Source organism: Camelus dromedarius, chromosome 26 (genome assembly GCF_036321535.1).
Source record: "Camelus dromedarius isolate mCamDro1 chromosome 26, mCamDro1.pat, whole genome shotgun sequence".
Taxonomy (NCBI): Eukaryota; Metazoa; Chordata; class Mammalia; order Artiodactyla; family Camelidae; genus Camelus; species Camelus dromedarius.
The window spans coordinates 4,332,273-4,346,156 of record NC_087461.1 but is presented as its reverse complement, the minus strand read 5'-3'; the positions used below and the strand labels follow the sequence as shown (position 1 = coordinate 4,346,156).

Here is a 13,884-nt window from a genome sequence, read left to right as displayed (position 1 = left end):
TTGAGTCCACACCTGTCACTTGCCCACCTTCTAACAGTCAGAGCTGCTCAAGGCCGAGGGTGGACGGTGGACACTTTACCTATCAGTCCGTGTGCATTAGGAGAAAACTTATTTGAGGGGGCGATGTAGATCCCCAAAAAGTCTACATTGATTGGATGCTTCTTCCAAACTTGATGGAGTAAAACGGAAAAGGACATTTCTTTATCCAGGACGATGGTCACAGTTTTCTCTTTCTTCACTGAGACAAGTACCCTAATGGGAAGTCAAAATGGAATTAACGATTCCAGAACAGACTCTTTAGACAGTGATCCTCTCCCACCCCTAACAGGACTCCATTCTGCCCAGTACAAACCCCCACCTCCACCGTCCCAGTTTCCTAAGAGCTTTACAACGTTCTGGCTGGAGAATGTTGATTTCACTCATGGCTCTGAAATTCTGTCACTGTCTGTTTCTGTATCAACAACGAACGGATACTAATGGGAAGATATTCCTCATAGTGCACAACCATAGTGTTTCTAAACATACTCTGACAGAGTCGGCTGGACTTCAGTTGATGGGTTCATTCACTTGTCCATCACATACTAACTGGGGACCTCCTACGAGCCAGGCGCCAGGCTAGCCCTGAGATGCACTGTGACCAAAACTACTGCCAGGAACAGGAGGAAGTAACCAGCTTTCTGAACCTCAACTTATTCACACTTAAAATGATGACTCTGAGTTCTCTGTGTCACGGATGTCTGGATGTGTTGATGTAGTCACATGTCAAGGACACGCCCGAATTCGAATGTGACAGTACTTGCCTCTGATGGAGGATGCGGGCTGTGTCGGACCAGGACAGGACAGCCGTCCGAGAGCCCCAGCTCAGCGAGATGGTCTCAGTGCTGATTTCTACTTTCATGTCTTCACGTTGGAAATAAAATCCCAGCTTCCCAAAGTAGGTGCTTAGTTTTTTATTCTGGGGCTTCTTGGCACCAATGAGCTGCCCGTTGACCAAAATCCCTGCAGAAAAAAAAACTTCTTTTCTCTTTTGTGTGCTTTTTGGGGGGGGGGCACATGTGAGCACCATAATTCAAATTTATAAAACTTGAGACTATGGGGGACATTATTCTTTTATTTTCCTTCAGGATTTACATAACATTTTTTCCTTCTAATTCTCATCTTATAACTGCTTTATTATAGTTTAAATTAATTATATCACAATAAGTTCTGCTAGTTCATACTCAGAATATTTTATCTGTAATAGATCCAACAGTTAGGAATATATTTATAATTAATTTGTCACCATTGGAGTTTGAAAATGTAGTTTGAAATATATATATTACATATATATTATATACCTATATATATTCTAATTTTATTAAGGTGAGAAAGAAAGAAATCCCAGGCAGTGACAGAGAAGCATGACCATGATCTAAAATTCTAATTCAAATATAAGATCTTTTTCTTTTACCCGATTCTGGATCAGAAACAAGGCTGAGGATTTTTCCAGGCTCTGGGTCAATATTGAAACAAATATTCTTTTGGCTTTTCGGTAGGTAGATGATGAAGTGTGGGTCATTTTCAACTGGAAAATACACAAAGAAGATGAAAACAAACAAAATCACAGAAAGGAAGAGTGAGGTGAACAGTCTTTTGTTCCCAAACATCTTTAATTTCATGAAAACAGACGTGTACTGTGCTCCTGCTACATGCTAGGTCCTGTTCTAGGCCCTGGGGACCCAGCGGCCCTCACCCATTGTCCCTCCCTCATGGAGTCTCCATCAGAGTTTTATGTTATTTTACAAATGTCGGGGGAGGGTACAGCTCAGTGGCAGAGCACATGCTTAGCATGCATGAGGTCCTGGGCTCAATCCCCAGCACCTCCACTGAAAAAAAAGTAAACAAAACAAAACAAAACAAAACTCTATAAGGATATATTTTTAAGATATTATAAATATCAATTCAAAGTCCTTGCTACGTTCTCTGTCAGAATCCGAAAGCCAGTGAGCAGTGGGCTTACAATCCTAGAAATTAGCTCTGAGGCTTTCTGGATGGAAGAGGCCTACATTCCCCACAGTCTAGAAAAGCAGCACGTTTCTAGGCACCCTGGGAGCTCCTCGGATACTTAAACTTCATGGAACTGAATGGCTATGCTGCGCACCAGAAATTAACACAACATGGTAAGCCAAGGAAAGAAAAAAAGAGAACAAATAAAGAAAAAGAAACTTCAAACAGCCAGGGGTTAAGCTGGCACTTGGGACCTTCCCACAGGGAGAAGGACGCGCTCCTTCTCTCAGTGTTGACGTTTGCTCCTAAATAAAAGGAAGGGAAAGGCACAGGCTTTCTGCCGGGACCAGCTAATTGCAAAGCAGCGGAAATCCCTTCCCCTGAGAGGCGCGGAAGGAGACCAGGAATGGGAGGGGAGACACCCCTACTTCCCCCGGACCGCTTCTCCCTCACTGCAGAGGTTGACAGTGAGAAGGCAAAGAAAGAAATCTGCACAAGGAGACCACAGCTGCCAACATCACAAGGAAATACGTTTTCCTGTCTTCTACGCAATCACGCCTGCTACCCACGCCTCCTGCTGAAATCACTGGTAGAAAAGTTTCCAAACACTGATCAAAACCAGGATTGTAAAGTACGCCATTAAAACTGAACCAGCAAACACATAAACAATCCCCCGAAATAATCTATAATGATGTAGTGATACAGGAAACAACATGGAAGTATGTTTGATCGTAAAATTGACAGCTTCTCATCTTTAATAACAACACTTATTCATTGAGTGACTATTACATGTGAGCTCTTTAAAGATGGTTTTACATTTAATCAACAACCCAGCTACCTGACTATCACTGTGCCTGTTCTCAAAGTGAAGGAAGTACAGAAATGTTAAGTAACTCACTCAAGTTCAGGCAAGTGGCACGAGCAATCTCCAAAGAGAATGTTCTTTTCACTGATACCCACAGGCCCTCCCCACACGAGAGGTGCATTTCTTCCATCCCAGAGGGTTTGCCTTGTACAGTTGGAAGTGGGGTGCTACAGAACGAACTGTCCCCCTCACCAAATTCACATGATGAAGCTGTAACCACCAACATGACGGTGTTTAGAGGTGAGGCCTTGGGAACTGATGAGGGTTAGACAAGGTCACAAGGGTGGGGCCCCCATGATGGAATCTGTGCCCTTTAAGAGACACTGGAAAGCTTGCCCCCTCTGTCTGTTTGTCTCTCTCTCTCCAGTGCACACGCAAAGGAGCCATGTGAACACACAGGAAGACGGTGCTGCCTACAAGCCAAGAAAATGAAATTTGCCTTGCCAACACCTTGCTCTTGGACTTCCAGCCTCCGGAACTCTGAGGAATGAGTTTCTGTTATTTAAACCACCCAGTCTATGTATGGTATCTTGTTAAGGTGGCTCAAGCTGGCTAATACCTGGGGCCATCTTTTTTCCATGGGAGGCAATAATACCTGTGAAAGTCACTTACTTTACCAGGATTTTTTTTAATGTGTATAAATGCTCCACAAAATTATGATCCGATTGAGATCCAGGATGTGGGAGCAGCGTGGACGGCCGTTTACCTCTTATCACGTGTGGAGGGGGGGTCGTCTCAAGCACCTGTGCTCCCACCGCAGGCATGGGGATCACTGGTGTCGGCGAAGGGCTGGCCCACGACGGCAATGCATTTGGAGGAACTTTGCTGCCGTAGAACAGGGCACCTGTGTAGAAAAACCTGTCTCCATCAGTTTCCAGGTTTACTTTTCCGTGGAAGTTGCTTATAATTTCCGGAATCTGTTTTTATGCAGACCGACCCCAGAGGTTCTCAGCTAAGATTTTGGTCCATTATTTTTATTCCAGTCCTCTCTCTTCCAGCTCCTTTTGTCATCCATGCAGTGTGGGCCTGCTAGAGGGTTCTCAGCAGTTTTAAGAAAACTCAGTCTACAAGGAAACTTGGAACACTCAGAATCTTACGGTCACAAGAAACTGAAAAAAATTTCAATTTGGAAAGGTATTTTTTCTTGCAGAGGAGTAGGATGAGCAATGAAAGACTTTCAAGCATAAAAATATATTACATTAGGATCTAATTCTGCCAGGAAAACGGAATGGAAAAAGAAGTTCAACTAGAAAAAAAGAACAATATAAAATTTCTGATAATTAAAATCAAATTTGTTCATGTATTTTTTTAAATGGATAATTATCAAATCAGGTATTCCATTGCATTGAATACACTTGAAACAGTGATGTAATGGTTTTATTTTTAAAGATCCTTATTTTCAATATGCCCCAAATGAAATTTGTTGCAACTATTTAAACAAGGTCAAAAAAAATTAATGTTGATTTAAACAACACATGCTGGGGGGGTACAGGTTTTCAGAATTCCTTTGGGGGACAAGGGAGCAGACACATTGGAAGACCACGGCAGTAAACTGTCCTCAAACTGACAGGGAGAGCTTGGGCACCTGGGGACACAGGACTGGGCACAAGAGCTGGAGACAGCAGGGACTGGGGGACCTTGGCTCGGGGTAAGAAAGACCCCCAGGCAGCTAGACTGACCTGGACAGCAGGAAGAGTCTTGTGGAGGGGAGTCGGCCAGCATGCGCTCATCCCCCACCTCGTTCTCAATCACCATCGCCGTGAGGGGCGTCACTATGTGATGCTCCAGGGACATCTGCAGGATTGTTCTTGTAATTTCCCGTTTAACAGCCGCTGTAGGAGCCAGGCTCCTGTGTTCAGGGAAGAGAGACACGACAGAGCATCACTACACGCCCGGCTGCGCTGAAGCCACACAGCCCACCACTCCCGGGTTCAGCCGGGACCCTGGGGGCCACGGGGTTAAAACACAACTAACGGGCTTCATGAAGCGTAGTGTTTTCTCCGGCCAGGTAGTCCTAAGGAAGTTGCTAAACAGATTATCCTTTAGAGCAGTTTTAGGTTTGCGGCAAAACTGAGCAGAAGGTAGAGATTTTCCGTACACTCCCTGCCCCTCCCCAGCGCGGCAGCCTCCGCTTTCTCAGCGCCACCCACGAGAGCGGTCCACTTGTTACACCTGATGCATCTACGTCCACACGTCCTGGTCGCCCAAAGCCCGCACTGACGTTAGGGTTTACTCTGGGGCTGTGCATTCTGTGGGCTTGGATGAACGCACAGTAACAGACATGCGTCATTACAGTATCAGACCGACTAGTTTCACTGCCCTGAAAATCCCCCGTGCGCTGCCTGCTCATCCTCCCACCCCTGCCCCCGGCAACCACTGAACCACTTTATGGCGATTGTTTTTAAAAATCAATATTTAGCTTCTGCAGCAATTTGCTAGATACCTTTACATGCACCCAGTCGTTTCTGTAAAGGGGCAGGGAAGTTTCGCACTTGCTTCAAAGCCACAGCTTACAGCCTCGTGTCTGATTTACAATCCTATTTGACATCGCGGATTTTCTGAGCAGTTATTACGGCCGTATTTCGTTTTTCCCAACCTAGTTCAGGTGACCCTGCTCCACCTTTCTGAGAATCAAACAGGTAGCGTGGGGTTCGAGAACAGTACTTTCCTTATCCAAACACCCCCCTGTAATTCTGATACAGGCGGTCAGAGAACCATACAGTACTCTAGAAATAAAGGTTTTACATTGGAGAGTTTAAATACAGGTCAACCGAGAAGCCGGAGATGAAACAGGTCATCATATTGAGTGAAAGAAGCCAGAAAGAAAAGGACACAGTTTGTGTCACTGTATGAAATGTAGTCACAGGCAAAAATAACTGACAGTGACAGATGTCAGAACAGGGACTTCCACTCGAGGTGGGAGGTGGGTGTTGAGTGGAAGAGAACGAAAGAAACGTCAAAGATGAGAGAAATCTGTATCTGACTCTGGGTGCTGACTAGGTGGGGGACGCACATAAAAAAGCATTACACTGGACACTGGCAGCGAACGCACGCCACACACGTTACTGTATGTGTGTTGTACGTCAAGAAAGTAAGAGTGAGCCCGGCCTTAGTGAAAAGGCTTGAAACCCTGTAATAATTTGCTGCGTGTCTTGGCTCCAAACTCTCTTTGTCTGTTACTTCAACTAGTCAAGCCAAACCTTTTGCTGTTGCAAATCCCTCCGGCGTATGTCTTCCTACCGTTCAGCTAGCAGCTGGTTGATGGTCAGGTAGGCCCACAGCTTCCTGGTGAAATCCGGATCCGCATGCTTGTCCTTGGAGAGGAAATCCTCCAAGCCGTCCATCTGGGCCAGGGTTTCCAAGACCAGCTCTGTGTTAGCCTGGATGACAAGAGGTTCGGTTGAAAGACACCAGGGCAGCAGAACTGGAGCTCATCAATTCACACTTTTTGGAGTACCTCCTGTGAGGCGTGGGGTACCATGCGACTAGACGGGGAATGCAAAACAATTCAAAAGGATGCACGAGAGGAAGTAAGCGCACACCTCTGGATTTGGGGACTGGGTTTGGGATGAGAAGGTAAGGATTTATACAATAGTTGGGAACATGGCACAGATATGCTCATGTCCTCTCTTTCACTTATTGCTTTTATTTCACTTCCTTTTTTTTTTTTTAACATGTTTGATATGCTTTGATTTTTCTGTTTTTTGTTTTGGTGGGGGAAGGTAATTAAATTTGTTTATTTTTGGAGGAGGAACTGGGAATTGAACCCAGGACCTCGGGCATGCTAAGCATGCAGTCTACCGCTTGAGCTATACCCTTCCCCCTTATTTATTGCTTTTATTCGGCATATGTGACTCTTGGAAGCCAGAGTACCAGCCTGTTAACACAGCAGGTGGGCTGTATCCAGGGGACCAGTCAGTGTTTCTAGAGGAAGCAGATAAGCACAAATACCGAAGTTGCAGTGACCACACTCTGGAGCTGCTCCAGCTTATCAGGGTCCACTTTTCCTGCCACCACAATCTCGGAGCCTTTAAAATAGTTATGGAAACTGTTCTGAGTGATGTTCATTACTGACGACTGGGGATAGTTGAACTGAACGTTCTGCAGCAAGGGAGTAGAGACCTGGTTGTAGAATTTCTGTAATTCATTAAAGAGAGAGAGAGAGAGAGAGAGAGAGAGAAATCATTATTTTCACACCACTTTATAGCTCTCAAGCATTGTTCTCTAAGATTCTTTAAGTGCTTAGCAGGTATCTCTCAGTGTGTTCTGCCAGCATCTCTGTGGAAAGCTACGGAAAACTCTCACTGTGATTACGTGAACTGAAACAGAGGTGATCATTCTTGTTAAGACAATTATTCTGGAAAAATTGTGCTGAACACTGGAATTTGACACAACATTGTAAAATGATTATAAATCAATAAAAAATGTTAAAAAAAAAAAGACAATTATTCTGGATGTAAGAGCCTAGCATTTTTTCCTTCTGTCACGACCAGCGTGAAAAGCGCATGGACACTCATAATAAGATAAGTCAGCTGGCAACATGGAGGGACCTGGAGATCGTCATTCTAAGTGAAGTCAGCCAGAAAGAAAAAGAAAAATACCATATGATACCACTCATGCATGAAATCTAAAACAAAAAAAGAAAAAAAAGACAAGTGAACTTATTTACAAAACAGAAACAGACTCACACATAGAAAATAAACCTATGGTTACCAGTGGGGAAAAGGGGTGGGAAGGGATAAACTGGGAGTTCAAGGTTTGCAAATACTAACTTCTATATATAAAATAGATAAACAAGTTTCTACTGTAGAGCACAGAGAACTATGTTCAATATCTTGTAATAACCTATAATGAAAAAGAATATGAAAATGAATATATGTATGCATATAGATGACTGAAACATCCTGCTGTACACCGGAAGTTGACACATTGTAAACTGACTAGACTTCATATACATGTGTATATATATGTATAAAAATTAGAATATATATACATTTATATATATATATAAAAATTAGAAAAGTCGAATAATTTAACAACAAAAAAGGTAAGTCACCTGGGTTGACATCCCCAAATCAGAACCCGTCTCTTCCCTGTTCCCAGGTTTAAATATGGCGCCTGCTGTTGATAAACGGAACCTGGAACTGACAGGGGAGAGGGGTAAAGTATATTTTTCTTCTCCTACATCTTCTTCTTGTCCATTTAGTCAAAATAAACAAGTAATTCATATCCTTTATATTTAAGGAAATGTATAGGTTATAGCTTGATTTGTGTTGCGCCATTAAAAGTGGATTTCCAAGACGCCAGTCTACTTGAAAGGGAAAAGAGTAGCCATGACTATTAGGAGGACCGATTGCTTAGCAGACTGACAGCCACAAGAAGATCTGACAGCGCCTCCCAAGACCTCTTCAAGGAATAAAGAACTGTGTACCCATCACCTTCCTGCCTCTCATCTCACTGTTAGTGCAGATACACAAGTGGGGGTGGGGTGCATGAGCAAGGAATTGGAACACTTCCAGATTCTTGTGACCTGCTATCACTGAAATAATGCCAATGTTTACTTAAACTCAGCCATCTTCATTTAGGCACCAGCTATTGCTAGTTGAATGATTTCAAGTGAAGGAAAAAAGAAAAAAAAAAGAATAAGGCAGAACAAAATGTTACCTTGAGCTGGGAAGAAGTGTCCTGGTTTCCATAAATCCTTTGAGCGATCCCACGGTTTTCATTGGACAGCCTCTTCAGAAAGTCGTAATCGACATCGAATCCTATCCCCAAGCTGAACAAGGAGATGTTGTCTCCTATGTTGTCCCTCACGTTTTTCTGAATTTTTGACAATTTCAGTTCACCTAAACGTGACGATGACAGGAAGGAAATAAACAAGGAGGCCATGTTACAAAGTTTGAGGGGAAAACCCACAGAAAGCAGTTTAGCAAAATTTGTCCAAATTAAAAATGCACTTATGCTTTGACCCAGTCACTCAACTTCCAGGAATGTTTTTTACAGATGCAGTCATACATGCTGAATTAAAGTATGGATGATGGTATATAGCAACGTTATTGGGAATGGCAACACATCAAAAACAACCTAAACGTATACCAATAAGGGAGACTGGTTAAATTATGGTACATTCAAACTGGGAAATACTATGCAGCTATGAAAAAGAACAAGGCAATTATTTATGTATTTATTGAATGAGCTCAAAGATGTATTTTTTAAATTTTAATTTATTCATTTTTGGGGGGGAGGTAATTGGATTCATTTATGCATTATTATTTTTTTTAATGGTGGTACTGGGGATTGAACCCAGGACCTTGCGCATGCTAAGCACACACTCTGCCACTGAGCTATACCCTCCTCCTTCAAAGATGCATTTTTCAAGGGGAGAGAAACAAGGTGAAGATCAATGTATGCAAGATGCATTAGTACAGGTGTGTGTATGTACACACTTTCATATATATGTGTGTGTGTGCGTCTGTATTCAGAGTATATAGATATGCATAGAACATCTCTGGAAAGATACACAAGAAATTGGCAACCAGTGACTGTCTCCAGGGACAAGAAGTGAATGGTTGAAGGTCAGGAGTGAGAAACTGACAGGTTTTTTTTGTTTTTTTTTTTTTTTTACTGTATTTCCTTTTCTTCTTTACGATTTTATTCTAAAATTAAATTTTAAAAGTCATCTGATCGAAGGAGGGAAAACACTAAATCATAACAAATACACACAGCCGCCATTCTTTCTCACTCCCCCTCTTTCCAGAACCCTGGTGCACTGTCAGGACTGCACCACTCACTCCCCTTCCGCTGAGCTGTGCCGGGCGCCGGCTAGACACAGACCGTGTCTACAAGATGGACTGCAGTGCAGCGCCGCTCTCCCTCCCACTGATGCTTGTCAGCGCAAAGACGCAAATAAAGCAAATAAAGACAGCGGTACGCAACAGAAGCAGGGAGGTGGCAGGCCGTTTTGTGGACAGGAAAAGTGCTTAACACACAGGATGCATCAGAGAAGAAAGCTCACTGCATCAGGTGCAGTGAGCAGTGTGGAGAAGCACGGAGGACTAAGTTACTCAGAGGTTCTCCTGGGAGAGCTGGATAAACACTCATCACACTCACTCCTGTGCACCATCTCACACACGTCAAGTTGAGGAAATAAATGCATTTCACTAGCACCTATCAGCAATCCTCACGGCGTACGATTTGAATTCCCCACATTGTGGAGGCAAAAGGGCGGCTTTCCAGAGCATCTCCCCAAATGTCCGGGGATTGTTTTAAGTGGGGTGAGTGCTTCAGGGTTCTTTAGGAAGCATGGGTTTTAAACAGTTTAGAAATTCAGGTAAATGTCACGAGAGTTCCCATTTCAAGAAAATCACGTTCCCAAGAAACCACAGTATAAATGTTTGTCGCTAGAAAATTGAAGTGATGCTTGCCTACTGTTGGATCGCCATCAGACACCAAAATGATAAGTGACACTGCGTTGGGGTCCAACAGTCCCAGGTTGTTGGCTTCATTCAAAATAAAGATGGCCCGCAGGAGGGCTTCGTTGATATTTGTGCCTGTGAACGCAACAGAGCGTGCCATTCTGTTAGATACTCTTACTTTCCACCCAAACCATCACATCTTGGGTTCAGATTCATCTGGTGATGACTCGTGCATAATTTATTTATTCAGCACCCAAGTCATTCCATTGCTTTCCAAGGGATGTAAATTTTGGTCGAGATTCCCCAGTGGCGTAAAATCCTCACTTTGTAGTAAACGCTTCCCTTAGAGAGGCATGAACCCTTTCAAAGCACGTTGACATCGACGTGTCGTTAGCCACCAAACTGAAGGTACCGATGCACCTGGACACTGTTCTGTAGTCAGTTACATGTTAGGCCATGCGAGCCATAAAAAGGCTAGTGCCACCTCCCGACACCCCTTTTTGAGGATGGAATGGTAAAAGCGTGTGTGGGATGGGTTATATGTTGTGCTTCCACCGTGAACTTAGTACTCCTCATGGAACGATAAAGGTATTATTTAAGGCAGACCATGGCAGGCTGGGCACAGACCACTGCGGGAGGGAAGAATATTTCTTATGTGAACTGAGGTTTGAATCTAATGGAATTTGCTCCCTGGGCTTCAGGCTGAACCCCCTCACCTCCACTGGGCTGGATTTTCTCAATATAATTCTTGGCGTCCGCAATCTGTGTTTTTGTAGCTGAGACTAAATCATTTCTCCAGGTTCGAACGTTGTGGTTGAAATCAACCACAGAGAACTGGTCTTCAGTGCGTAGGTCATCCAATATGGTCTTCATGGCTTCCACTGTCTATTTAAAAAGAGGATGGAAGTAAGTTCATGTGTGTCAGTTTTTTTTTTTAGATTCTTTATAAGTGATATCATAGGAATGTTTGTCTTCCTCTGTCTCACTTACCTCACTCAGTATGATAATCTCCAGGTCCATCCATGTTGCTGCAAATGGCATGATTTCATTCTTTTGTACCCCAGAAACTAACACAACTTTGTAAATCAACTACACTTCAATTAAAAGAAAGAATGGAAAAGATTCTTAATACATAAGCTTTAAGCCTAAGAAGAAATGAGGAGGACCAATCATTCATCCTAGTCATTTTCAAGGTGCAATTCTCCTAGAAAACATCTTGAACCCACCTCAGTAAACACAGGTCTGCCTCTCACGGATCCTGAACATGTTTTGTCTGCATTTTGATATTTAAACTTTCACCATCTCATTTCGTTATGCGTGACCAGTTTCATGGTCTCATTTTAAGTTCAGGATTATGAGCCTCAGAGCCAATCCGAGCAGCATTTGAACGAACTGGTCACATCTCCCTCTTAAGACAACTTGCTCATTATCTTCCAGAACCTCCGCCTGTCTTGGTTTTTTCCCCTCTGACACTCACTGACTGCTTTTCTTAATCTCCTTTGCTGGTTCCTCCTCTTCTCCCCAGACTATTCTAATTACTGGAAGAGTGTAGGGTTCACTCTTGGTTCTCGTCTCTAATTCCACTTGCTCCTTGCTGCTCTCATCTGGGCTCACTGCTGTCAGTACCTTCTACATGCTGGTGGCTCCACCACGTACAGCTCGCTATCACCCTTTTGAACACTGGACTGGACGTGTCCACTTGGGTGTGTAACAGTCGTCTGAACTTCAGTGATAAACCAAATGCCTGACACACAGTAGGTGCTTAGTAAACATTTGTTAAACGAAAGAAGAAAGGGAGGAAGGAGGAAAGGAGGGAGGGAGGGCAAGAAGGAAGGAGAGAATAAACTGTTGTATTAGACCAGTGGTTCTCAACTGAGAGCAATGTCCTCCCTGCAATGTCTGAAGACAGTTTTGATCGTCACGACTGGGAGGGTGGGTGCTACTGGCATCTAGTGGATAGAGGTCAGGGATGCTGCTAAACATCTGTGTGTGGAAGGGAGAGCTCAGTGGGAGAGCGCATTACAAGGTCCTGGGTTCAATTCCCAGTACCGCCATTAACAAAAACAAACAAACAAACAAACATCCTACAATGCACAATGTGGCCCTCACAATAAAGGACCAGCCAGCCTAAAATGTCAGTAACACCCCGATGGGAACCTTAGCATTTGGGTGTAAGCACAGTGGGCAGGGCCACGTTGTTTCCAGCTGTTGGATCCCAGAACAGTAGTGAACACTTGGATGGTCAGAATTGGTTGTTCAATGAATGAAAGGTTCGTTGGTTGTTCAAAGTGGTTGAATGGATGGATCCAGCCATCAATGAATGGATGAAATGTCCTTGTTGGTTTAGAATCACATCTATACCATTAACACAGAGTGAGCCTACGTTAAACTCCAAACCGGAAGCATGAGACAGGATGGTCCCCCTCAATGAATTACAATATAATTTAGAAAAAATGCACATAACTGTTTCAAAGTTACTCATGAACAACGGCAAGACACCAGAGTAAAATGTTATACGGAAGAAATGAAAGAATATTAAAGCAGAAGAGTGAGCAGAGTGAGAAGAGGTTATACTGAGATGATATTTTTCAAAAAGGTGAGGGTTGAGTAAATCTCTGCTCCTCATAAGCCACCCAGTCCGTGTAACCTTGTCAGCAGCCTGAGCTAAGACAAGCCCTAGGCGGGAGGCACACTGAACAACTGTAGTGCCAGGAGGAGGTCGAGGAAAGTCGGCAGCCCATGGCCCACTGTCAACCAGGGGGTACTTACCTGTTTCATTTTCACTCCCCACATCGAGCCACTAACGTCGATGACAAAGAGGATGTTCTTGGGAATTGGGTCCATGTTTTCAGGAGCAAAGAAGTGGACAAAATATCCATTAAATACCTGAAAACCAGAAACTATCTGTGAGACAAACCATTACGTATGTTTGGTATGGAGGAAGATGAGGGTCTGGGGATGGAGAGAGGAGGGGACACATGGTGAGCAGAAGGCGTGACGGCCGGTTGTAAGGAAGAGAACAGAGGGTTGGGGTCCACCCGTCCCTCCCTTCTCCTTCCTGCTCCTTCCCTAGGAAGCTCCGAGCCTTCTCAGCAGTTCAACCCCCAGGGTGTCTCACTCCAGTCCCCTCCGCTCCACCCAGTCTCCGTTGAGAGCCTCCACTCCAGGCGCCCTGCGACCCAACAGCGAATCAGGAGGAGCCCCTGCTCTCATGAGGCTCATGAGCAAGTAGAGGATCCAGACAAATACAGAGGCAATTTTCCAGCCCAGGGAAAATTCCAGCAAAATAAAATTCTCCGAGAACACCCAGTGGAGGTGCGTCTACCTCAGAAGAGGGGTGGGGTCCTTTCCCAAGGAAATGGCATCTGTGCTGGACTTGAGTGAGAGTTTGGAGATAGCCTGCCAGCGTGGGGGCTGGGGGTGGGGCTGGGGAGGAGACTTCCAGACTGTGTAGCCCTGGGGCATCCTTAGGTCGCTGTAAGTGGTTCAGTGGGATGAATGCCGGAATTCAAGGCTTCAGGGCACAGAAGCCACTGGGCAGATCACGAAGGACTTTCATCTGCACCCTAGGGAGTCTGGACTGTACTTGAAGTTGACAGGCGGTCCCTCGGGCTGGAT

At 44.3% G+C, this 13,884-nt stretch overlaps 1 protein-coding gene across 1 annotated transcript in view; it reads right to left on the bottom strand.

The window, feature by feature from the left end:
* Positions 1 to 13,884, bottom strand: part of ITIH2 (inter-alpha-trypsin inhibitor heavy chain 2) — a 40,895-nt gene that overhangs the window by 2,270 nt on the left and 24,741 nt on the right. The window contains exons 10-20 of the mRNA XM_010982827.3: positions 13,036 to 13,152; positions 10,983 to 11,151; positions 10,276 to 10,401; positions 8,516 to 8,697; positions 6,803 to 6,988; positions 6,092 to 6,231; positions 4,531 to 4,700; positions 3,558 to 3,695; positions 1,451 to 1,564; positions 801 to 999; positions 80 to 252 (exon numbers count right to left, since the gene is read on the bottom strand). Coding sequence (XP_010981129.3) covers positions 80 to 252; positions 801 to 999; positions 1,451 to 1,564; positions 3,558 to 3,695; positions 4,531 to 4,700; positions 6,092 to 6,231; positions 6,803 to 6,988; positions 8,516 to 8,697; positions 10,276 to 10,401; positions 10,983 to 11,151; positions 13,036 to 13,152 — 1,714 coding nt within the window. The remainder of the gene's footprint in view (positions 1 to 79; positions 253 to 800; positions 1,000 to 1,450; positions 1,565 to 3,557; positions 3,696 to 4,530; positions 4,701 to 6,091; positions 6,232 to 6,802; positions 6,989 to 8,515; positions 8,698 to 10,275; positions 10,402 to 10,982; positions 11,152 to 13,035; positions 13,153 to 13,884) is intronic.